At 50.0% G+C, this 24,789-nt stretch overlaps 7 protein-coding genes across 7 annotated transcripts; 3 read left to right on the top strand and 4 right to left on the bottom strand.

Moving 5' to 3' along the window:
- Positions 1 to 63: 63 nt before the first annotated feature.
- On the bottom strand, positions 64 to 3,953 carry BDV37DRAFT_270158 (beta-lactamase/transpeptidase-like protein; the record flags this gene model as incomplete). Its single annotated transcript, XM_032084507.1, has 4 exons — positions 64 to 1,464; positions 1,513 to 1,655; positions 2,077 to 3,395; positions 3,448 to 3,953. 4 exons carry the CDS (start codon positions 3,951 to 3,953, stop codon positions 64 to 66), a joined length of 3,369 nt encoding a protein of 1,122 aa, XP_031943588.1.
- Positions 3,954 to 6,460: 2,507 nt separating this feature from the next.
- Positions 6,461 to 8,969, top strand: BDV37DRAFT_69167 (putative cholinesterase). The gene has a single exon (XM_032091074.1). The coding sequence runs from the start codon at positions 6,511 to 6,513 to the stop codon at positions 8,692 to 8,694; it is 2,184 nt and encodes a 727-aa protein (XP_031943587.1). The 5' UTR covers positions 6,461 to 6,510; the 3' UTR covers positions 8,695 to 8,969.
- BDV37DRAFT_243553 (uncharacterized protein) lies at positions 8,907 to 11,177 on the bottom strand. The gene is made up of 2 exons (XM_032081449.1): positions 10,778 to 11,177; positions 8,907 to 10,705 (listed from the first exon to the last, which is right to left on the bottom strand). Exons 1-2 carry the CDS (start codon positions 11,024 to 11,026, stop codon positions 9,245 to 9,247), a joined length of 1,710 nt encoding a protein of 569 aa, XP_031943586.1. The 5' UTR covers positions 11,027 to 11,177; the 3' UTR covers positions 8,907 to 9,244.
- A 2,520-nt stretch (positions 11,178 to 13,697) lies between these two features.
- Positions 13,698 to 14,370, bottom strand: BDV37DRAFT_243550 (uncharacterized protein). The gene has a single exon (XM_032081448.1). The coding sequence runs from the start codon at positions 14,079 to 14,081 to the stop codon at positions 13,833 to 13,835; it is 249 nt and encodes an 82-aa protein (XP_031943585.1). The 5' UTR covers positions 14,082 to 14,370; the 3' UTR covers positions 13,698 to 13,832.
- On the top strand, positions 14,251 to 16,612 carry BDV37DRAFT_69128 (putative acetamidase). The gene is made up of 4 exons (XM_032091073.1): positions 14,251 to 14,460; positions 14,556 to 14,959; positions 15,011 to 15,481; positions 15,535 to 16,612. Exons 1-4 carry the CDS (start codon positions 14,420 to 14,422, stop codon positions 16,356 to 16,358), a joined length of 1,740 nt encoding a protein of 579 aa, XP_031943584.1. The 5' UTR covers positions 14,251 to 14,419; the 3' UTR covers positions 16,359 to 16,612.
- Positions 16,613 to 19,457: 2,845 nt separating this feature from the next.
- BDV37DRAFT_270154 (uncharacterized protein) lies at positions 19,458 to 21,067 on the top strand (the record flags this gene model as incomplete). The annotated part of the gene is made up of 3 exons (XM_032084506.1): positions 19,458 to 19,686; positions 19,761 to 20,262; positions 20,317 to 21,067. 3 exons carry the CDS (start codon positions 19,458 to 19,460, stop codon positions 21,065 to 21,067), a joined length of 1,482 nt encoding a protein of 493 aa, XP_031943583.1.
- Positions 21,068 to 21,564: 497 nt separating this feature from the next.
- BDV37DRAFT_270153 (putative MFS transporter Fmp42) lies at positions 21,565 to 23,728 on the bottom strand (the record flags this gene model as incomplete). The annotated part of the gene is made up of 3 exons (XM_032084505.1): positions 21,565 to 23,062; positions 23,116 to 23,273; positions 23,351 to 23,728. The coding sequence occupies 3 exons, from the start codon at positions 23,726 to 23,728 to the stop codon at positions 21,565 to 21,567; spliced, it is 2,034 nt and encodes a 677-aa protein (XP_031943582.1).
- Positions 23,729 to 24,789: the final 1,061 nt, after the last annotated feature.

Here is a 24,789-nt window from a genome sequence, read left to right as displayed (position 1 = left end):
GATCTGATTTCCACAATGAAGAAAAGTATCCGACTCGTAAATTCGTAAAGGAGACATCACTGGTTATCCACAGCGGCCAAACCATATTTTTTGTCCCCCTAATGCTGGCTCTAACTCCATCCCGAGTTTCCGTGCCGTCCCCGCTGAGTCGACATAGAATTCAGCCCGGAGGCACTCAGACATAGTGGCTGTACACATTCTCGCCACGAAAAATTCCCCCGCTGTATGTTCCAAATGGATAGTCATCGCTTCCACTCGGTCGCTTAGGTCCGCCTGCAATTGTCCATCTTCAACCCTCAGTGCAATGATACCATACCCCGGATGGCTATAGATTCCAGTATACGCATGCAATGGGAGGGAGTGGGGAAGTACCCTGGCAGGCAGAGAAGGGAATAATCGTTTCTTTGCCTCGCAGATGCTTTCGGATCTTTTTTCCGTGATGTCGGACATCCTCTTCGTCATATGTTGGACAAACTGTCCCCGCTCACTACCCGACACTCCCAGTAATGTATCGATGAGGTATAGATATAACTCCAACTGCGCGTTTCTAGCCTTTTGAGTATTCCCCATTATTGCAAACCCAAACTGCTTCTCAGCTATGAAGCCCACCATGATTCCGAATCCAGCCCAGCTTCCGCTATGCCAGTATAATTGTTGACCCCGATAAGTGTCCACAAACCAGCCTAGAGCGTACAAGTGATAGGGTGCGGGTGGGTATACAGTATCTTTATCATCTTTGGAGACTACGGTCCGGGGATGAATGATCGATGCATGTCCTTCTGGCGATATTGGTGCTGTTTTGTATATCATGGCTCGCAACCATTTTGCGTAATCAAGAACATTGCTAACCATGGCCCCTGTTCCAGTCGTGGGTGCATAATTCATATGTGGCTCAGCCACATAGCAGCCCTTTTCTGGAACCCACGTGTAGCCTTGGACCAACTTTGGACTAGTTAATGGACATTTTTTGACATCCTGGACAGAAAAGTACGTGTCCTTCATATTAAGTGGGCTCCAGACGCGCTTTCGTAGGAACTCGCCCAGTGATTCGCCTGTGATTTGCTCCAAGACATGAGACACTACCATAAACATATGGTTGCAATAGTCGAATGTTGTTCGCGGTGGATACGCCAGCGGAAGGTGTCTGATTTTCCGGACCGCTTCACGCAATGTTTCGTCCGGATATGCGCCTGTCATCGCAAATATATGACCTGGTAAGCCAGATCGATGTGACAGAGCATCTTCCAGTGTAGTGTTCATTGTGGCATTGTCGTCAGCCAGAACAAAGTCATCTCGAATTAAGGATACTATTGGTGTATCCCATCTGAGAGGTGAGGGGGTCTCTTTTCTGTCATCCATTACCATGGATACCGCAGCAGCAGTGAAGGCTTTGGTGGTGCTGCACGTGGTGAATAGAGAGTCAACAGTCATCTTCTTGTCTGGGAATTCTGCAATGCCATAGGCCTGTGTCACTCAGTACAAATTCATGTGGCCGCTTAATCATTCACGTACTTTCGCATAAGTGCTCGAGCCGTGAACCACGGAGATTGTAATGCCGGGCACCTTCCATTTCTCCAACTGCTTCTGTACTAGGGAGTCAAATTCCAGCGTGAAGGGTGAGGGAGACTGTCGTATGGTCATGATGTTACGTAGAACTGTCAGTTAGGTGGTAGTGCTTTTCCTGTGCGGAGAAGAGGACAGACGTGGAATTTAGGTAAACGGCCCGGCATACCGCTACATAATCGTGTAGGTATAGCGCGCGAACCACCTGACCAGGCGGCTGCATCTTTCGCTTATCTGCGGGGGCATTGCAAGCTAGTAGTAGTAAAGTTGGCACGAACATAAGCACTAACAACATTAGCTTGGCATGCACAGTCATTTCATATGAATTCTATAGTACACCTTCGTCATCTGCTCTGCTGTGAGTAGCGTAGCAGAAGAGCACGATCATGCTTCTAGATTATATTCTGATAGTCTATGAGATAAATACACGCCGTACACCATAGAGATCAAATCCTCATATGCATGCTTCCTCTCTCCGTCGAAGACCTTGTCCCCAAACGCTCTTCAACGCACGTTTCAAATCATCTCTCCGTCCGCTGTAGGATACTTTCATGTCGCCTTGGCCGACATCAAGCTTCATCGTTTTGTAAAAAGTCTCATCAAGAGTATCAACTTGTGCATCCCATTCTGCATTCGCCCTCGTTGACCATGAAAGCTCCCTGGACACCCGTGGTTTAGCAGGTCTGGAATTGTTCAGGCGTATGAGCAAATCATCAAGGCCGACCCGTAGCTGTCCCTGGTCTTCTACAATTTCAGATACCAGCCCTAGTGACTTCAGCTTTTCCGCCGTGGTGGAATGAGTGGAGAAAACTGCGTTGCGTATAAAAGCGCTCTTCCACTTCGAGCTAGAATTCCTAGCTTCTTTAAATGTCGCCTCGGTATATGTCAATGTTGCTTCCCTAAGGCTAATCCTGACATCACAAGCAAGTGCTAACTCGACACCGCCGCCGAAAGCGTGACCATTTATGCATGCAACTGTCGTTTTGGGTGAACATCTCATCAATTCCAGCAAGGCAGCAAGATGCTTTACCCGGGGATTTCTTGAAGCACTCTGGGCAATGAATGGCATAGTCTTTCCAATTTCCATACCCATGCAGAAGTATCCCCCGGTTGCAGTGATGATAATGTTCAAGAGGGAAGGGTCCTTGTTGCAACTTGCGATGATAGCTATAAGGTCCGCGACCATCTTCTGCGTCAACGTGTTGCCCCTTTTCGGTCGATTGAGTACAATCTTAAAATTGCCACCCGAGCGATATGTTAGTAGTCTGCCCTTGGTGTTCACTGGGGACCAAGAAATTACTGCCTTGCTCTGGGTGTGGTCCGTATGGTGCGGTGGGCACACTAGTCCGTGTGTGTTTGCGAGCGCTATTCCAGCTCGACTTGCATTCTCTCTTGACAGTCTTGTGGATATCCACAGGCCAGTTTCCACCAGCTTGAGCATATCAAGGCCAGTGTCAATCCCCGCATTGTGAAACATATAAGCTAGGTCTTCTGTGGCAACATTTCCCTTGGCACCCGGTGCATAGGGGCAACCTCCCAGGCCGCTGATACTGCTATCAAACACACGAAGTCCACAATTATATGCTTCCCAAGTGTTGGCTACAGCTTGGCCGTACGTATCGTGGAAATGGCCCGCCAGCAAATCGAGAGATACGTCATGTTCCTCCAGATACACCAGAAGACTTCGTACTTTATCGGGGGAGCCGACACCTAGTGTGTCTCCAAGGCTAACCTCATAACATCCCATCTCGAGCAGCTCTCTCACGCAGTGAAGCACTGCAGATGGCGCCGTTGGGCCGTCAAAAGGATCGGAGAATATGCATGATACATATCTTCGCAAAACGTCAGCCTCGACTTCTCATGCCTCCAGTGACACAAACTTACCCCCTGACAGCCAGGCCACAGCTGGTAGCCTTCTCTGCAATATTCCTCGCTCTTTCTAAGCCCTCCTTCACAGTACAGTTGACGTTGGCCTTACTGAACCCTTCCGTGGCGCTGATAAAGACCGCAACCTCCTTAACACCGCATTCGAGTGCAATATCCAGACCCTTCATATTGGGAACTAACACTGGAAGACGAATATTAGGTTCCTTCCGCAGTGACTTGATATCTTCCATGCGCAGCACATCTCGACAATCCGATAACTGTGGAACCGCTCGAGGGGAGACTACCGACGTCAACTCGATGGTTTGCAGACCCGTTCCGCGGAGTCGTCTAATTAACTCGATCTTTACTGACGTTGGCACATGGTCTTTGATATTTTGTAGGCCGTCCCGCGGTCCTACTTCCACGATACGCACGGCGCCTCTAGGGTCTTTCATTGCGGGTGCGGCATTCGGGCGAACTAGCGAGCGAATGGGGCCGTGAGTGTCGTGAAACTCCAGCACCATACCATTTCGTAACAGTTGCCTCGCAAAATCAAATTCAGAAAGGTTTCCTTCGGGGCGTGAAGATAATACTTATACTGGATGTCAGCATTCGGCAGTGCGGATGTTCTGGCCCGACAAAATGTCCCCGCAAGCAGGTGGATGACGACATCCCGGGCGCCTTACCCCGTATTATCCTAGTCTGTCGTCGCACCTCGGAGTGGCGGATCAATTGAATGTCACCCTACGATCGCCGAGGCTCGAGGCTGCCGAACGTTCTAGTTCTTTACCTCTACCAGAGTTTCACTCTCTGACTGTGCTGACTTTGTCTGACCATGCGTTTTTCTGGCAGGACTTATCAACGACTTGTCGACAAATCAAGTGACGTCTTCTCCCCATCCTTTTGTTGAATGTAACATTTGAGAATCTTTGAGTTTAAGCATCGGGCTTCGGGGGGAAGTACCTGTGACGTGATTGCTTAGTCTGGTGCGGCGCAGGGACCATTTTCGTTTCCCGTGAATTTCGTATTGATTGAAATGACATTCTTCTCCTTTTGGATTCGTCTCCGGGATACATCATTTCACGCTTGTCCGACGGCCAACGTAGTTCATATATTCCTTTTCGCTCCGGCCACAACAGGTACCAGATCCAAGCATGCTATTGGTAACTTTACCTACTGTATCTTGCACGAAAATTCGATCACCAGGACATCCGCACTCCTACAATGTCGGTAGGCTTTGGTGTCATAGACCCTACCAAGTAAGCAATCCCCACATCGACAAGGAGGCAATGCAAGATATTACCAGCGATTGAGATCTACAGCACAATCAGTACCACGAAAATCACAACGCGCACTCGCATTATATCCCGTGCTGATCAGTCATCCGCACGGCTGCAAACCCAAGGTACTGCGGACGAAATATCTCGCTGTCGATTCGGGAGCATCTAACCTGAGTCCAGACGACAGAAATTGTTAGAATGCATTCTACTCGCGAATAAGACAATGGAGATGTTGTGGGATACTTCATCCAAGAGACGATCATGTCTTTTTGAGTCCATGTAAGATGTATGGGTAGCCAGTCGTCAGGGTATTGATAATCACATTAGCAGAAAGGGATAAGGAATAAAATGCCATTGCTGTCGTAAGATTCTCTATAAGGTTAGCTTATGGACAGCTATGGAGGGGAAGGAGACAGAGGTAGCTACCCATTACTACGTAGATTGACTGCTATAGGTGGGATAGCTAATAACAGAAACAGAGGTAAACTGAAGATGAAAAGAATGATACAGATTGAAGGAAATAATGAAAATAATTTCCCTTCTCTGCCAGTATCCGTCAGAGGGTACTGTGAGATCACTAACAGGTGTTCCCAGGAAAAATCCGGGGCCCAGGGACTTTATTACTAGGATCGTCTCTGCCCTTACACACCCTTTCCCAGGTCGCTGGAAATGGGGGTCAAGTGACGGATTCGAAGGTAGACCTCCTGGTACAGTGGTCGTAGTTTTGTAAGACAGTGTTGACCACTGTACCATCCGGGTCTCTATTGTCATACGCGTTGTTCCCTCAAAACACAAGAAAGACTGTTTACCCGATTAGGAAGGTGTGGGTTCCTAGGGGAGAGGGCTGCAAATGTGGCCTTCTTGGAGGCAGATCCTCGCTCAACGCTATGTCTCAACATTGGAGCGCTTTTGTTTCAAGTTGGGATTCGAGTAGGTTTTGATAAGTAGTATGAGGTGGTTTCCGGGAAGTGGAATGTATATGTAATGTTGCAATAGGAGCATCGACCATTAGTGAGCCATTACCCTCTCGAAAGGCCTTAGCGGTCTTGTCTACTACTTATTATATAAACAGGTATAAGGGGATCAATCGGATAGGATCTGAGGGTAGCAGTGTAATGTCCTTATCGACTATGTAATGCTTCCTGGGACTCAACGTCAGCTTCCATACACTTGGTCTATATCCCCAAGCCACAGCAAAGCCAGAGTATATACACATTATGGGGATTTATCCTCTATAAGGCTAAAGAAACTGACAACTTTTGAGAGATATAGGGCACAGGGCTAGGGTTGGATCACATGCCACTATTCCCGATGGGGCGAACCTTGAGAGATGCGGCCTGAAAGCCTCGGCCATGACGGTGAATGCAGAACTCCACATTTTACTCCAGGTTTGTTGTGGAGATCTTTTGTACTGCGTAGTATCCATTCACTACTAGTGTCTCTTGGCTTAGTTAGTTATTGGGGGTTTTCTGCCGAGCTACGCCTTCGCATTGGTCATCCCGCTAAAGTCCTCCATGACAAGAAGCACCGCTACTGGAACCAATGCGCTAGTAACTGCCTCCAGCTAGTGCTCGATATGTGACTGGCTACTAGTGCATCCCTCCTTCCCCAGTTTGTCTCGCGTGAGGTCTCTGCTAGTAAACAGCTCGTATCTGTTTGTTCCTGATCCTTTGGTTCCGATTGTTCCGGGCAGAGCATATAAATACTGGTTAATTTCCCCATTCTCACCTGTCACTCAGACGAGGAATCGCCCAAAATCTGAGATCTGCGCATTGTTGCCTTTGGCATATTCAGAGACAAGATGCAGCTGCAGACTCTCGCCGGTTTCCTACTTCTCGGCTCGCCAGCTCTGGCAGCTCCGACCGCTACAGGTCCTCCAACTACGAGCTCACTGGGACCTCTGCGCGCCTTGAACTACAATAACCTCGGCCCTGAGAACAATGGGACTGCAGCAGTACTCGTATACGACGAATTGTCTCAGACAGAGGCACAAGCACGCTGTGCAGCCATTGGGGAGAATCTCTACCCACTCGAGTCTGCCCCTCAGTCTGAGCGTTCTGAGATAGACTACCAGCTGGCCTACCTCGCCTTTTCAGGAGATATTCATCCAGATAGCCGTTTCTGGGTAGCTACTGGTGGTTCATCGAAAGAGTGTCAAGCGTACTCTCAAGGACAAAAGCGGCTGGTATCGGCATCGTGCAGCTCCAAGCTCCCCGTCATTTGCACATCTAGTGTCCCGCCAACCACCGACAAAGATAGAACTGCCGTCGCCTCATCCAAGATCACCGTCAAAGCAGAGAACTACACCCTGACGGGATATCGCGACGCACGATCGTTTCGGTTCCTTGGTGTGCCTTTCGCAGATGCCCCGGTGAACGAGTTGCGCTTCGCTCCTCCAAAACCTTTCTCTGGTCCTAAGAAACTCGATGCAACCAAAGTGGCCGATAGCTGTATCCAAGCACTGTCGGCCTTTGGAACGCTGGGCAATGGAGACATTTCCGAAGACTGTCTTTACCTCAATGTTTTTACACCCATCTTGCCTGCAGGTTCCCACGATAACTCAACCCGCAAGCCTGTCGCCGTGTATTTCTACGGCGGTGCATTCGTCAGTGGCAGCGCGTCTATGATTGACTACGACGGTGGAAACTTCGCCAGTCGTAACGATGTCGTGGTCGTCACAGTCAACTATCGAGTAGGAGCACTGGGCTGGTTGACCACTGGCAACCTCACAACCGGAAACTACGGGATAAGAGACCAGATCCTCGCACTGAAATGGGTCAACAGACATATCGCAGCATTCGGTGGAGATCCATCCAAGGTGACCATCTTCGGGCAGTCCGCCGGCGGCCAGAGCGTTGTCGCACTGCTGTCCTCAACCGCCGCGCGAGGTCTTTTCTCCGGAGCCATCGCTCAATCAGCACCGGTAGACTTGCCCTGGTTCACGCGCGATATCTACGCGGACGTCATTGTGCCCGAACTATCCAAGGCCGTCGGCTGCAACCGGACCACGTCTGAGAAGGAGCTCTTGTCTTGCCTGCGATCCGTCCCTGAAACCAAATTCATCAGCAACACCACAGAATTCCAACAGGCACAGGCGGCTTGGACCCAGACCCTCGCCTCGGACTACCTCCACGTCAGCCAGCTCCTCGCCGCCATTGAGCCGCTCATGCCCATAGTGGACCCTCGCGGAGGGGTAATCGACGACCAATTCCACAAACTCCTCGCAAGCGAACGCCTCCCCAATCGCGTCCCGACCATGTTCACAACGGTCACCGACGAAGCCTCCCTCTACGTGGCGAAAACGGTGCCAGACCTCGGCGCAAGCCAAACAGCACTCAACGCGGTGCTCAAGGCCGCCTTCCCCGCCAAACTGGCTGAATCGCTCATCAGCTCCAACGCCTTCCCTATCAACATGTCAGACCCAGACAGCACGCGCAATGTCGCCGCCGACGCTCTAACCCACAGCGAATGGAGCTGCGCACAGTCCTACCTCCTCCGCAAAGGCGGCGACCGCGTCTTCCCCCAGCTCTACGAAGTCGAGCTCACCAGAGGCCACATCCAGACCAACGTCTCTGTGCCCGAGATCTGCTCCCCAAACAACAACTACAATGCCAGCTGCCACGCCTCAGACGTGCTCCCCGTCTGGGGAACCCTCAACAGCAAGACCCGCAACGTAGACCCCTACTACGATCAGGATGACATCCTCCATTCGCAGCTGCTCAATGATGTCTTCGGCTCATTCTTCCGCTCTCGCAACCCGAACCCGGACCAGGCCTTCTTGCAGGTCCGTGGCCCGGCCTATGCGTCTACGTATGAGATCTTCGTGACGAACGGGTACCGGGTGCCTGAGTATCGGCCTGAGCAGCGAAATGTCAGTTTGTTGGGCATGCCGCCGTCTTGGATTGATAATCCCGGTCTGTCGAGGAAGTGTGCTGTGTTTGAGGATTACGGGTTCACGTTTCAGAATGCCAACTTTACGGCTTAATGCTTAATACTCACATATGGAGGAGATGGATGGTATGAGGTTAATGAGGTGAGATAACGATTGTAGATGTTAATGTAGTATACGCACTAGGAACCTTATATGATTCATTAATGCAGTAATGCATACCGTTGACTGAAAAGAAGCGAGATTCTAATCTCTAGTCTGTTGTAAGTCGTAATCGTGATATCTGAAGCTCACGCAAGTCATGCTTGAAAAAAAAAAAAAAAATGCAAAAACAGCCTCCCAGAAACAGAAACATAATGTAATCACCGAAATAGCCTTCCCATCGTCATATCAATTCAAGATTCCATGCATCATTATCATCATCAATCGTAATTCGTAAAGTGGAGCCGGACCAACTTAGGGCCGAATCCCAGAGCTTTGATGTCAGGATTGCAAGCCCAAGTCTGCGGCGTTCAAGTAGTAGTCCGACTAGCGTTAGTCGGGTAAGCTGTCGTTAGTAAGACTGTCGGTATTTGATAAGCTTCTACTTAATCAAATCAAACACTAATCATTACTGTCGCGTTGCGATGTTCGATTTTGTACCTTGTTAGCGATCATACATGGCTGTTCTCCTGCCTCGGGCATATTCGACGTCTGCCGGTTGAACGGGCACGCCTCTCTTTGAAGGGCTCTGGACGGGTGCCGCCCACCTAGGGTTCCGGGGATCGATATAGCGCGCGCGCTCGGCCGTACAGGTACTGTTTCCGTTTGAGTTGGCATTAGTGGATCGGTGATAGCTATTACGTCGGTCGCTCATTGGCTCGAGATCTGGATGGGGATGGACGATGTAGGTATCACCAGCGCCGACGTAGCGAGAATGCATGCGGGTAAATACGGGCACTTCACGGCCAGGTGGGAAAGTGGGCGGCGGGTCGCTGACGACGCGCTCGCGAAATCCAACGCCTGATGCTCTTTGCTGGAGTGGTTCATCGTTGTATGCTTTGGAGATACGTATTCTTCGCGCCCCATCGGAGTCGTATAATCTTCCAGGGTTGGAGTGATATGTATCAGAGTGTGCGGGGTGTTTGTGGGGATCAGGCGATAAATCCTTTCGAGGTCGGCGGGCGTATGCTTCGTGCGAGTGGCGACGCGTATGGGACACTTGCGGCGGTGATAGATTGCGAGGGTAGCTGTATCGATCTGACCTTGGAGGCTCTGGTACTGCTGATCCCGAATCTTCGGAAGATGCATCCGATCCTCCAAACCCTGGTACTGTTCCTGGACTCACAGATCGCCCGTAAGCCTGTTGGCGCTCGCGCGTCCGCGACTTGGTGGGCTCTTTCGCCCACATTGGTGGCGATGATGGTCGAGATGAATACCCGGGGTTGAGGTTTTCAGATTGTCGCGGAAAGTATGTAGATTGTACCCTGCGAGTAGTGGAGGGGGGCTTTTCGTCGCTTCGTCGGTGACGGTGTTTATGGGGGTTTCGACGCTCACTCGCGGAAGTAGGCTCTTGACGGTGAGGGGTAGTTCGACGCTGACTCCGAGGTGATTCGTCTTCTTTTTGGGTCGGTACATCCTTCTGGCTGAAGTACGAATGGTAAGGAGCGAAATTTGGAGGGGCGGAACGCATGATATTCTTCTTCCAGTAGTCCAGCTCAAATCGTCGGCTGACCTCTTCATGCCATTGTACCATTTCCGGATCGGGTTCCGCTGGGAAGGCTCCTCTAGGGATCACCTTGGGGAAAATTCCACCATTTGGAGTCTCAATGTCCCATAGATCAACCGCATTCTGTAACCACCTCGAGTGCTCATCGGGGTCGAGAAGAAGCTGAATTGTTTGCCATCGCACAAAGCCATTGGGCTGTAGAGCGGGGATAGAGGGTGGTTTGTAGGGATCATTGGTAGGCTGAATGCTGTGGAAGCATCCTAGGCGCTGGTATATGAACGAAAGAGCGGAAGGTCTCGTTTGGAGGAATAGGACGTCGTAATTACCGCCAACTTTTCGGTAGAACGCTGCCAGGCGGTCGGGAGTCAGGTCCGTTGTCGCGAACTCGTCGAAGGAAGTCTGGACAGAGTTCAGCATTTGAGGCATTGTGCCACCTTCCGCGAACGCGAGGAACTCTCTTTTTCCACTTACCATTACCTGCGCAATTCCCAAGCACAGTTGTTCGAGTAACGGGGTGGGGCTCTTGTCGGCGTTAATCAACACCCCCCAAAAATCAGCGCCCTCATTGTGGATGGAGGACATGGCCGGGCAAGAGTCTGGGCTGCGGCGAAGACATTTGAAAACAGCGACCGCGATCGTTGCATTAATGAAGCCGGAATGACAAGACGAATGCAGCTGGAAAGGTGGGCAGAGTAATACTGCAGCGGTCGATAGGTGCATCCAGTCATGGACAGGAACAGGCCACACTCGGCGGTTAGGCACCCATCGTCATCGCTCCACTGTGGGGGAGCCCAAATGATGATGCTGTTTGTTGGCAGGCGGTCAGCCCGATCCGCCTCATTTATGAGGGAAAGACGAATCAGGAGGTAGACGAAAATGGAACCTGAGGGATGGAAGGTTGCACGATGCAGCAGCTTACCTGCAGGAAACCCTTTTGGTCCCATTTCGTGATAGGGATATCGCCCAGAGTGCCTGGGTGCCTGGGCAGGTGAACAAACAAAACCCCGCATGTGCCTGAGGAGTATGGCCAACAATGCCACCAGTCAGGTGCATAGTATTCTCTCTAGGCACTTTTAGCCCAAGAAACATAAAAAAAAAATTCTAAGGAGAAATTTTAGTTTCTGAATAGGGTTAATATTGGATAATTCTCAAGTCGTAGTGATTTACCCTCTTGAGCATTATGTAGTAGCTGCAAGCCTAGCAAATGTCTATTGAACAATAAAATATATATCGTGTTGTTGTTATTGTATACTTCTGGTCCTTGCTACCTCTTGCTCTCTCTTCCAGCTTTATTACACCTAGTTCTTTGTTTAAAATGGGAAGCTTCATGGGTAGCTCTATCGAGTTTTTCTTTTTTTTTACTATTTTCCTTTTCCTCTTTGTTTTCGCTATGTTGAATTTTGTCTCTTCAGTTGTGATACCACGGCTTTGAGTGGACACCCAGCGGCAATGATAAGATATGCTATGTGTACTATTGTCTCCTGCCTGATCAGGAGAGCATTCTTCGTTTAAAAATAAATTACATAAGTAGGATTTTCCGCATTCAGGAAACTTTGGGCTTGATTCCATGACTCGAGTTTTAAGAATTAACAAGGAAGGATGGGAAGCCACATCATCCCGCCATAGTTCAATGAAAAATGCAAAACAACTCGGATATATATTACTCCCATGAATGTTAACCTGACTGTCTTGAGATGACCCGAACCTGTCGCACGTGGTCAAGGGGGAAGAAAACTTGGCATGTAAGTGTGTTGTGAAGGCCGACTTCGTACTCTGTCCAAGTCACTCCCTGAGAATACATATTGATCGATGAGGCGCATTTCTTGAGATCTCGAGCACACAAAAATCTCTACCTGTACTATAATACCTCGTGTAGATCAATTCTCGGAGGGTTGTTAGAACTCGAGTTTATTTTCTTGGGCTCTAATTAAAGGGGTTTTCAACCAACCGTCCGATAAGCTTCTATATTAATTAACGCCTTCTAGTCTACTCTGGATGGGACGGTTAAGTGATCTACATCATAGTTGACTATCATGTCACCGAGAAACCTCGCTAAAATCCGCAGTTGATGAAACTAGTTCCAGACCACCCCATCAAGTTGTATGGCATAGACAAACAACGGGATGCTTGTTGAAGCCGGAGAGTTGTGATTGGTCAGCGTGCCGCCGATCTGAGATTCTACAGCGGGCCTTCGGCCGTCCTGTCATTCCAGTGGGCCTGCATCTGGAATGCGAAGCCCCAATCTGCTACATTCAATCCGATGGAAGAATGAACAAATATGGCTGAGGGCACAACACTGTTGCTGGGGCGTGTACGCCCCTTGTCTCCTTTTCAATTCTCTGTTTCTTTGTCTGTGTGCTCCTCCTCGAGTCTTATTACCTCCCGGGACACAGCTTGACATGTCCTTACTACTCGCAGATTGATCGAACAAAGACTCGGTTTTTAACCTGTCAAGCCGTTTGTTGAGATTATTTTAATTTCTGCCCTTAATTACTCTCCCCTGCTGAGAAATAGGAGAGAGAGAGAGTTGGTAACACAAGCCAACTGTACCAAAAGCAATTTACTACTCGCGAGAATCACCTCGATCAACTCTATATTTACAACAAAACCCCTCTATCACCAAAGAACTACAGCTCTCGAGTGCACCAACACATCCCATTTGAAGGGCCGATTGTAAACGGTTCCTATGTCTTCCAACGCGTAAACAATAAACCCCACGGAATGGCTCTTGTTCGAGACCCAGCGTTTTGGAGGCGCTTCTCACGCGCCATCCACCTAGATGAGGAAGCAAAAGCTTCAAAGACGGAAAATAAGAGCGGTGTTATCTACTCGTAAGGCCAACTGACCCTATTTCCAGCCTTTCTGCTTAGGGGCAACGATGTCTCGGTTTCCAGATTATGTTCACTAACAGTTGAACCCAGGGATGACTGGATTCTGAAGCAACGAAAGAAACGACGTCGGTGGATCTGTTGTGGCTTCTTGATATTTGCAGCGTTTGCTATAGTGGTTGCTGGTGTGGTGGTGGTTTTTTGGTGGTTCCATTCTCACAACTGGTTGCGCAAGTCATAACATGCCAGGAGGACCGACACTGGCGGTATATCAATTTGAATTTGTGTCACCATTGCCTGGCGCATGCTCACCAATACAGGTCCCGATTCTATGTGGATACGCGGGCGTCGTCCACAACGGGCAACCCACGATAACCTGGCATGGTGATGCTGAAGACCACGCGATAAGGAAGCGGCATAGAACCGCAACACTATCATTCATTTCGCCGAGCTCTTGCAAACCGACAAACTTTCATCGAGGTTCGAGTTATCATTGAGCAGGTCTCATGGGCGGTTTTTTGACTTTGAAGGCGTTGAAGGTTCAGACTTAATAGGAAATACCCAGGATGTTTCGATTCCATGATGTCACAAATGCTTCGCCTTGACCTGTTTTACTTTCTCACTGAACATGTGTGATATAGCTGGATTTAATGTATTTTCCATGATGCGATGTATGCGTTTTCGCTGGCCTTGGCTGCCTATTGGTCAGGCACAACTTCGACATCGCTTAGTCGTGGAGTGGATGAACAGTGTGGGTTCAGCCAATCAGAGGTCATGGTACGGATCATATTTATTCTACAACGGAGGAGAGATAAGAAGAGTACATACATAGGGTAGAGTAGAGTGCAAAGCGCTTGTCTGGTACAGTTGCAGTGTCCGCATGGACTTGCCTGAAAGGGTTGACTCGATATCCGGTAGTCGGCACAATATCGGTCACGTGAGGCCATACTTGACGCTCAAGTCCTATCTATCCCTGCTTTTGCAGCCATATCAATCGTGAATAATGCGATCACAGAGCAAATCATGCATAGCAGACCTAAACGATAAGTATCTTCTTTACAAAGTGCTGTATGGGAGGTAAGCCATAGCTTTATGGAGCCTGGGGGTGCCTTAATAGCTCACACCTCCGGTGGCGCTTATCAGCGGGTCCTATCGCAGTTCTCTCCGCATCTCGTTCCCCCCGCAATAAATAGAGCTCCAATTCCGCTTCGTGTTGCATTCCCCTGATTTCCTAAGGTATTCTCTTCCCCTGTAGGACTCTCCTCAGGCAAGCCTACCATTCACGATGCTTCCGCCGTTTGACTATTTTACATATCGTAGCGTTCGGTAAGTCACCACTGTCTATTCCGCTCCACTCTCTTTGCGGAGCTATAGTGTATAGCTACCTATTCGGCGATCAAGAACCAATTAACAGTCCGCAGGGATTACAAGAGAAGGGAACGGGCTGCCCGTTTCGCATCTCTCCCCGCAGCATACCATGCCCCTTTCACAACCTTTGATAAGGCCGTCATCAACAAACCAATTGAAGAGCTGGTTCAGGAGGTCCAATCCTCCTCGCTTTCGGCCGCCGACGTGCTCCAGACTTACGGCAAGGTAGCCGTCAAGGCCCACGAAAAGACCAACTGTGTAACAGAGCTCCTTCTTCCTGAAGCCGAGTCATGGCTACAGTCAGAAGTCAACCTCAAGGGCCCGTTGGCAGGTGTACCTGTTTCTTTGAAAGATTCAGTGCAGGTCAAGGGTTTCGATATCAGTCTCGGTTACACACGGCTGGCTAAAAAGCCATACAGCGAAGATGGCCCTATGACAAAGCTGTTGAAGGACGCTGGTTAGTGTTGCACACCTTGTACACGGATAGGCGTCTTCTTACCTCTTCTAGGTGCTGTACCGTATGTAAAGACGGCACTGCCAATTACCCTTCTGTCATTTGAGTCTGCAAATGCACTGTGGGGCCACTGCCGTAACCCCCATGTCCCAGAGTACTCCCCTGGAGGTTCGACTGGTGGTGAAGGCGCGATACTCGCCCTGGGTGGCCGTATCGGCATTGGCTCAGACGTCGCAGGCTCTGTTCGTGTCCCTGCTGCCTGGAGCGGTATCTATTCCCTGCGCTGCAGTACTGGTCGCTGGCCCAAGGTGGGAGTCAACACCAGCATGGCCGGCCAAGAAGGCGTTCCAAGTGTTTTCAGTCCTATGGCTCGTACATTGAACGACCTCACCTACTTCACCAAGGCCATCGTTGGCATGAAGCCCTGGAAGTACGACTATACCGTTCATCCCATTTCCTGGCGCGATGAAGAGGAGTCCGAAGCCAAGAGCAAGAGCTTGCGTATTGGGCTGATGACCAACGATGGTGAGAACACCTAACCCCTCGCTGAATAGCTCTCTCTTTCTAACTCTCCGCAGGAGTCGTGCCCCCAACCCCAGCAATTGAGCGAGCTCTGTCTACCACCGTCGCTGCTCTCACCGCAGCGGGCCACACCGTCTCCGAGATCACAACCCCAGCAACCGCCGACCCCTTCACAGGTCTCCACCTCGCGTCTCAGCTTCTTAACACAGACGGCTGCGTCACATTCAACTCCCACCGGTACAACTTCGAGCCCTCTGACCCAGGCGCTGACCAACTCACCCGCATCTGCAACCTTCCCCGCCCCCTCCGCTACCTGTACTACCTGTACGTCCGGTACATCAGACGGGACTTCAAATGGGCCAGCCTGATCCGCACATTTTCTCCCAAGTCCTCCGCCGAAACCTGGAAGCTAGTGGCCAAGCGCGAGTCATTCCGCGCTACCTGGCATGCCTGGTGGGATGCCGAGCCCCAACAGTACGACTTCATCCTCTGCCCCGTCAACGCCACCCCGGCCCTCCCGCATAAGGCCATGAGCGACGCCGTCTCCTCTTGCGGGTACACCTTCCTGTGGAACCTCCTCGACTACACGGCCGGTGTGCTCCCTGTCTCCCACGTCGACGCCAAGCGGGACGCGCTCACAGCGCCCTACAAGAAGATCCTTAAGGGCCTGGGCGCCAACAATGCCATTGCAAAGGGCGCCTGGAAGCACTACGACGCGGCGAAGATGGCTGGACTCCCCACGGCGGTGCAAGTCGTCGGCAGAAGATGGCAAGAGGAGAAGGTGCTTGGATACATGGAGGTAGTGGAGAAGGCGCTCGAACAGTACCGGGATCCGGCGACCGGGGAGAGTGGCAAGTATACGTTGATTGAACTTGACTAATTATGTTCGGTGAGGTTACATTGAAAGGTCCTAGGAATTTTGTGTCAAGCTTTCAGGTTTGACAGTTTCGGTTGTACCGAGTGTCTCTATGCTTTTTTGCCGCCTGTCACTTATCAGATGGTGGTGACATCATTTTCTCGGAAGATAGAACATAATTAGGAAAGAGTCGAGTGGATGTCGCTCAAGACATGCGAAAACTTTATGGATCTTCCATTGTGTATCAACTTTTGGGTGGGCGTCGCAATTCCATGGGTGGCTTTCTTATCAACCATAGATACTTAGCTGACACGTACCAATACCCTATCTCTCGTGAATTACTACCTTTTCCAGAACTAATTTAACTATGTACCTTTCTCCGTCTTTCTCAAATTAATCCTGATCAGAACTGTTATAGTTTTAGTCAAGTGGTTGGCATGGTTCGCAAAGGCAAAGAGAAGGTTTCTCGTGTTCAGGACACACCGCTTCGCCTCCTCGAAGCCATGCTTCCATGCGAATAAACAGAATGTCATGTGGGAACTAAGGGTTGACAAACAGCTCCATGTGGAGCGTATTCTATGCCGACTTTCTGCTTCTCGTGGTCCCAACAGACACCTACGCACTGTCGGTGACTGGCGCACGAATGTGTATAAAGAAGCAACGTACCTGTCGACGCGTCCGGGATTTGAAACTCATCGAGTACTTCTCCGTGCGATAGGTGAGTGGAGCCACGCGTGCTTGTAGCTAAGGGAATGCTCCAGCAGGGGTGGGAGCAAGGTACGTCTTACGGACGTCAGGAAATGTGGGTCATACATGTCAGCTCTGTAGCGGAGAGTTAAAGTGAGATGAGCACCCGCCCAATCCCCGCTCAGCGCGACCCGCCATGCAAGGATACTGAAGGTGCAGACCATCTAATAGTAGTAGCTGGCAGACGTGATGGCGTCCTGTAAGGATGCTGGAGAGCGTCTGCCGGTATTCCAGGCCCGTCGGTGGTCCCCGATAGCGTGCTAGGAAGTAAAGTGATTGCCAGCAATTATAGTATGCTGCGGATTCTCTGTGGCTCCGCCGTGGAGATGGGGGATGGTTAAGCAGCGAAAGTCGAATTTCCGAGTTATCGGTTTCGTATCGGGTGGGATACCAGGTTCTACTCATATTTGTCGGGGTAAATTTCGTCATCGCACGCGAATCTCTGGTAGCTGGTAGGATTAGCTGGGTCTTAACGGCGCGCGTGGCTGCAGGGGAGGCGCCTCGTGTTGTCAACTACATGGTATTGACATGCGCAAAAGAATCCTCAGAACCATATTGTCGAAAACTTCACGAGCAGACCAATAGCCATCCTGTCGTAACCGTGGATGTTGGTAGTACAGCGCTGATGGCGGCAGGGGTAGGATGGGGTCGACTACACTGAAACAGTGGTTGATGAGCAGTATTATGCGAATAGCGGTTGGGATAGGGATAGAGTGAGAAACCACCGGCCAAGCCGCATGAACCCGCAGGAGGTATGCTGATCATTTTACGATATGGATTCTTGAGATGATGGTGTGTAATTCTAGCTTTCCCCATTGGGTAGCCTCAATTCAACGCCATTAGGTGCCAGTGTCGTCACGGTGATTGTGGCAGCCGATCATATGCAGTTTGAATCAATATCTGAGGATCACACTGCTTTTTGTGAGATGTCACCTTGGCCGCTTGCATGGTGTAAGTGGTCCCCGCATATTATATCCAGGCACGCTTATGGCCTGGATTCGAATAGTCAGCAATCGATGGGGGAGCAAGGGATGATCATCCTCGGAAAAGAGAGACAATCAAATCGTTCAAGTATAAGAGTAAAATTAGAAAAAGAAAGTAAAAATGTGAGGGATCTTATTCAAGGGGGTTGCAAAGAAAAGGAAAGGAAAAATGGGAGCTGAATATTAATAATAATAAAAGTAAAAGTAAAAGTAACCAAAATCAATTAGGAAAAGGTATTCCAAATGCAAAGTCGATCCACCATGAGACTCAAGAGGAGAAGAGCTAGAACGATAACGATTATTGGTAAAATGGGCCGAACCACAAAGCTCTTGTCAGACCAAAGTTAAATTGACTTCCTGTCATCACTACTACGGTCGTTGACCCAGTTTGATCCATGAGTGAGGGAACCAAGGAAAGCAAGGAAGAGAGAGAAAGAAAGGGAAAAAAGGGTTCTTCAACTCGGAACCCACCGACACCACTTACGAAGATCGGGTGCGGGTCACGGGGGGGAGCAGGCCCGAAAAAGGCGCCTCCCACTTTCTTCATGCGTCGATCTGATCTCTCTTTTTCCCTTCTCCGACTTGTACTTTTTGCTTCCTCCCCACTATAATAACTACGACGGATCTGCTAGTTCGTTGGCTAGTCAATTAATTGTTCCAAATCCCGTTCTCAGCCTCTGTCCTCCCCCCACGAAATTTAATCCTCTCGTTCCTCTCTAACTTGCCTTCTCGTGGGCCGTGACTATCTATCTTTCCTTGATCCCCCTCGAACTATGGGCGACCATGTCGCCCATGATTAAGGCTACTTAACCGCGCGTTCCCCTTGTCCTAACTACGGCATTGGTCTCTCATTCCCCATCCCGCCGGCCACAACTTGATTCTGCCCCCACGCTCACTGAAAGTAGTAGTGGGCACCTGGCGCGCCGTGCAGCTGGTCGGCAGCAGAATGCTGGTTTTGACGCCTAAATTACAGACCGAATCTAGTTAATATATGTGATGGGCTGTGTCCGATTAAACGGTGGAAATGCCTCCAAACAAGGGCGCCGCTGGGCGCAAAAAGGACGCCATTCATTTTGTCAATGCTCGGCCGTCCTCGGAGGGAGAACGATTAAAGATACAGCGTTTGGTTAGGGCCCATGTAGGCAAATGGATTTCCGATCAGACCAAAGATCGCTCCATAGAATCTGAAGCGAATTCGAGCCGTGATGCCTCCCGGGAGAATGCCTCGCGCACTGTTGATCTCGATGGAGATGAGACGATGTTAAACTTATATCCCCCTTCGCTGTCCTGTCGATCCTCAGTTTCATCCTGTTCACCTGAATCAGTTTCCTCGAATAACAGTCTAACGGTTATACAAACCGTCCCTACTAGTGCCTGGGATGCACAGCAGACAATGTCCGTTGTCCCCACTTCTCAGTTATATCTTGACAGCACGGAACACCAGTATGACAACGAATATGAGTATGATTATGGCCACGATTCGCAGGGGTCAAGTCCAGAAACCTCCAGTCCCCCTGGTCCTATTGAGCATATCGAGACCATCGGTGCGAATTTCATTGATCCTTTTATGACCTACCCCTGGCGTCATTCTCCAGAAATCGCCAACGCATGTCAGGCATATTGTAAGTGAGAAATGAAGCATCACTGATGAATCCTTGTGACGACTGGAGAAACAATTGTTAACAGGTATCTGTAGGTACGTCCGTTCTATGGCCTACCCTTACTCCCGGTGCCAGTAGATCAGATGTCTCGGCCTTGAATTGGTTCCCCTTGATGATGTCTGAGCCGACTTTAATGACAGCCATCACGTTCGGGTCACTCTCGCACCAACGGGTGCAATGGCTGAACCGGTGGATCCCGGACGGCGCATTTCGGGAGCGAGAGCAGCAGCTTCTAAGAGTCTGCGAAATGGAGACCATCGAGCTAATCAATCAGGAAATGAAAAAGCCAGGCCGAGCAATCAGCAACGCGGTCATTTTGAGTGTGATGTGCATGGCACACAATGCAACCGATATTAGTGAAGAACGACAGTTTCGGCACATTCCGTTCACAGCACCCATGCGGCGGTTGCAATGGATCGACGTCTATGGCAGTCTGCGACCAAACCTGGTACATGTCCAAGGTTTGATCTCAATGATTAACCTACGGGGTGGCCTTGAGGCAATTGACCTGCCCGGGTTGGCTCCCGTAGTGTCTCTGTAAGTCGCTCTATGTGATTGAGATACCGATTCTAAGCTGACAGTTTGCCCTAGGTCGGATATCGTGACCTCGAGTGCATATCATACGCCTCCAGTCTTTCCTTTCTTTCCGCTTTCAGCGAAGCGGAAGAAGGTTCCGCTGCAAGACATGCTCGGGTATACGATGGTTGATGTAGACCGCCATTACGGCCGACTTCGACAGATCGGCTTGACCACAGAGATGATGGAGGTCTTCCACGCTATGGACCTTTACATGAGTATTGTGGATGCTTATCTCAAGGGAAATCAAATCAGAACGGACTACTCTTTGCTTGCCGACCAGCGTAACTTGGTCCAATACACCTTATTATCTCTCCCAGCTGCCAGTCAACTCCCTGGCTTCAGTGGCTATCATCAGCGCCATGAGATTATCTACGAAGCCTGCCGTCTCGCGGGCTGTATATATGGTTCTGGCGTGGTCTTCCCCCTACCCCCACAAAGCACCCCGCTGGCTAAACTTTCTGGTCTTCTCAAGGGTGTTCTCGAGGTTCCCGACTGCCTGACTGTCTGGGACCAGCCGCAAGCCCGCGTTACCTTTTTATGGGTTTTGACCCTGGGTGGCATCGCGGCCGAGGGCACCGTGGACCGAGACTGGTATGTGGCCACGCTTATGCAGACAGCACGGTATAGTCATATTACCTGCTGGGCCGACCTTCGGGCAATCGTCGTGCTGCTACCCTGGTATGATGCAGCCTGTGACGATGCGGGCAACAACCTCTGGCTGGAAATCGAGAGACTGTCCGCTCGTTCATCGAACTCAAATTGAACGTGTCTGATACCTGTTATGTAGCACTGTTCTAGGAAAATAGTGCATTTAGATTGGGGGGTGTTATCGGCTAGCGTTGCCCCTTGGTTTGCTTTCTTATACATTATGTCATCCATCCTCTCTTACCCCCCCTGATTTTCTCAATTTCTTCCACAGCACAAAAGTTGAGGCGGGCTATGATTAATGACAATTATGAGGATTTCAGAAGGAGTACTGGTTTTTTGGTGAGTTGGGTTAGAGATCAATGCTTTGCTCACCTGGGATATTCTCAGTCCTGTATAATATGTGTGGATTATATATACCTAATTAAGTTAATGTTGCATTGGGATGCGTTCACACCACAACATTACAGATATCTTGTTAATTTGATCAAACGAATGCAGTACATACAGAAGCACAACAATGACCGCTTATCCGTTCTCGCTGGTCACACATGATATATATCTCTACCGCACAAAACCAAATATCAAGTTACGCTACGCTACAACCAATGAATGCTACGATGGACCTGAAATGCCGTATGAGGGTGACTCTGCATGCCGCGCCACGTTCGACGGAGGCCGATACAACAGGGGTTCCCGCTCCCAGTCCCTACTCGCGATACCATCATGATCGTCGGGAACATGGACGTCCCCATTTTCCAGAGCTCCTAGCTCTGGCTTCGTAATATAAATGGTCCTTGCTTTCCACCAAACGAAACCAACCAGTCCGATGCCGACCAAACAGGTCACGAGGGTGAGGATAGAATTTACGGGAATCGGGTTGCGGTGAAATACCTTGAAGGTGAGGGCGTCAAGACCAGCTTGTGCGAAATTGCCCAATCCCGATAGACAGATGATGAGTCCATAGACCTTGCCGAATGTCTGGAAGCCGAATACCTTGGCTGCGTAGTCCGACACAGCGGTGTAGTAGAACGGGCGGTAAATGACGAAGATGGCGATGTTCGTGTATCCGGCTTCAATGCTATGGGGAATGCAACCGAGAACACCAATCACGGTTGCGGTTGATACGAGTACGAGGAGGACAAAAGGGGTACTTGCATTGTCGAGGATAGCGCCAATAAACGGCACAGAAACGAGACCGCCAAGGGGAAGAAAGAAATCAAATAGCTCGTTGATCTTGCGGGCTTGTTCGGGAGACCCGAACAGGTATTCATACTGCTGGCGCATTGACGCCACGAAGTAGTTGATTCGGAGCATCTGGAGGACAGTGAAAAGGGTGATGAGGACGAACCATGGGGATCGAACTTGTTGCAGAGCCGAGCAGCCGTGCATTGCGCCCCAGACCCCGCCGGTGGTGTTCTGGGGCTTTGTTGCTGGTGGGGTATCTGGGTCGCCTCCGTTGGCTCTCAGTGCCGGTTCTTCGTTTCTCGAGACGTGGTCAGTCTCTGTTAGGAGATCCTGGATCTTATTGACGATATCTTGCCGCTGGACGCGACGGTCATTTCGTTGCCGTTCACCTTCATTCCTATCTGAGATATCGTCGTCCACTCTGTCGTTCGCTTCGGCGGAGATCTCAGCTTCTGCTTGCTGGACTAGCTCCCCAGCAGTTTTATAAGAAGTTGCTGGCATTATGGTAAGCTGTGCGGCTAGTATAAGCACTGGAACAATGAGATAAGCTAGGAAGAATCTTCCGGTTGTGAACCGGCCGTTTGTGTTCTCGTTAACCAGGCGGAATATTAAGAAGAGTGCGCTGGATGCATCGAATGCGCCTGTAAGCATGGATAGGATCAAACCTGAGCGGGTAGGAAATGTATTCGAAAGATGGAAGGATGAGATGAATATGAACGGCCCGCCCAAAGACAAGAAAAGATACCCTGGGATGTACCCGTCGAAACCGATGCTGCTCGAAAGTCCAAAAAGTGCAGCACCAAGACAAAGAAAACCGCTTCCAATGATACCACACACGCGTGGGCCATAAGTGTCTAGAATAGTTCCGACTGGAAGGGCAGATACATTGGTCGCCACGGCGGCTATGGTGAACATCAGGTTGAGGCTAAGCGTGGTGTGAGTTATAACTCGAGCAGAGCAATTTGCTGACGTACTTACCGAAGTTCCTGTGAGTAGCACACATCTTGGCGTTCATTTAGCTCCTCTTTTGAGCACATATTGTGGTAAACGCCTTCTCGGATTAACACTGGCTTCAGTGCCGCGAAACCAAAGACAACGCCCGCAGCAAGGAAACAGTAGATTACTGCAGTACAGATCTGCACTATGAAAGATGAGCATCAACTAGAGGTAAAGGGAGGTATTAAGGCCTACAAATCCGTTTTGCCCGACCAACTTCAAACGCGCCCGTTGTCTCTAGTAGCGACGCTTCCTGCTGTTTTACAAGACCATTTTGTGTCACCCTGCTTTCTCCCTCTATGTGACCAGGTCGAGGTATCTGAGAAGGTACTCTCAGGAGAGAGGTACGCTCGTCTCCCGCATCCTCTACCGATGCCTCATTCCAGCCTGGTCCGGCATAAGGGTTGAAATTCAGGCGCTGCCTGGAGACTGGAAAGCTAAATGTCGAAGGGAACGACGACGATAGCGACTCTTCCGGAAGTTCTTGATATGCCGCATCATCTTCTGAATCGAGTACTGATGATTGGTCTTGGCGACGGATTGTGGCAGGATTATGTTCCCATGACTCCAAATAGGAGACTCGAGGTAGGGACATACTAGGTACACTCGGTCTAAACTCAGAAAAGAATGACAGCAAGGGCTTCGGTTAGGGAATACCTTGCCCGACTTCCCTTTTTCGGGGCGGTATTACAAGGAGGTCAAATGCTAGCTCAAGGAGGGAATAGTGCTCCTTGCAGCATCCAAGCCGCTATACGAGCTGGCCAGAAAAATCAAAGCTAAGCACTGTTCAAGCAGACTGAAACAATAGATCTGATAGGATAAAATAAAACCGGTTAAAAAGTACTACTCGAAAGGAGTGAAGGATCACGACACAGCGTTTTAAGGGGCTCAATGGTGTCCAGAGCAGGAAAGATGGAAGCTGTGGGTAAGAGGAGGTGGTCATGATGATCATATCGATGATGATGATGATCTTCAGCGTGACCTTCTTCTTTGGTACTAGCTCCAATAACTCGAAACCGGATCCATGAGATCAGCACATGATCCCGCGCGGCCCACGTGACGTCCATGCAGGGCTTGTCGTGCCAAGAAATGGCAACTTTACCTCCAACTGCTTCTTGGCACCACCGAGTGCACACAGCACACATGGCCGATTCCCACGCCGGTGGGCCCCTTAGGATCCTCCGGTAGTGGTACTCACTTTTATTCGAAGAGCCCTGCCACAATCGACAGGACCATGCCGAACTGAGTATGATTCGCCCGGGTGCTTCAGCCAGGTACCAACATTCGGACCTTATACTACTAATACTATTCCCAAACAATACATCAAAGCCGGCACCAGATGGACGGGAAAAAATAAGGGCACTGACTCGCCGGTGGGCCATCATTCCCTAGCTGACTCGCACAGTCCCTAGTGTGTCGGCTTAGTCTGATGGAAGAAGGGCTGGACCATGATCTCTTCATGTTGAGCATCCAACAATTAGCCGATCTAGCGGCAGCAAGCAATTTCTTGTATAAACATCGCCGAGATTTAGTTTTTCTTGTCCAGGTAACGGCAGAAACTCATATCAGCATCGGTACGAGAAATGTCTCTGATAAAGTTCACCTGTCTCGTACTAGCTATGAGGTTTGGATGGAACTAGCGCACAAGGCGGCATA

This window comes from Aspergillus pseudonomiae, assembly GCF_009193645.1.
Source record: "Aspergillus pseudonomiae strain CBS 119388 unplaced genomic scaffold BDV37scaffold_18, whole genome shotgun sequence".
NCBI classification, from domain to species: domain Eukaryota; kingdom Fungi; phylum Ascomycota; class Eurotiomycetes; order Eurotiales; family Aspergillaceae; genus Aspergillus; species Aspergillus pseudonomiae.
The sequence above is the reverse complement of the archived record's forward strand: the minus strand, read 5'-3'. Positions and strand labels throughout refer to the sequence as shown.

Excerpts from the sequence above, each read along its gene's own strand:
- BDV37DRAFT_243553 (XM_032081449.1), bottom strand. The coding sequence starts at position 11,026 with ATGCACCTATCGACCGCTGCAGTATTACTCTGCCCACCTTTCCAGCTG. Across the intron at positions 10,706-10,777 it reads TGGGAATTGCGCAGGTAATG|ACTTCCTTCGACGAGTTCGC; the intron begins GTAAGTGGAAAA and ends AACTCTGTCCAG.
- BDV37DRAFT_69128 (XM_032091073.1), top strand. The coding sequence starts at position 14,420 with ATGCTTCCGCCGTTTGACTATTTTACATATCGTAGCGTTCG. Across the intron at positions 14,461-14,555 it reads TTTACATATCGTAGCGTTCG|GGATTACAAGAGAAGGGAAC; the intron begins GTAAGTCACCAC and ends AACAGTCCGCAG. Across the intron at positions 15,482-15,534 it reads TGGGCTGATGACCAACGATG|GAGTCGTGCCCCCAACCCCA; the intron begins GTGAGAACACCT and ends AACTCTCCGCAG.
- BDV37DRAFT_243550 (XM_032081448.1), bottom strand. The coding sequence starts at position 14,081 with ATGGCCTCACGTGACCGATATTGTGCCGACTACCGGATATCGAGTCAA.
- BDV37DRAFT_69167 (XM_032091074.1), top strand. The coding sequence starts at position 6,511 with ATGCAGCTGCAGACTCTCGCCGGTTTCCTACTTCTCGGCTCGCCAGCT.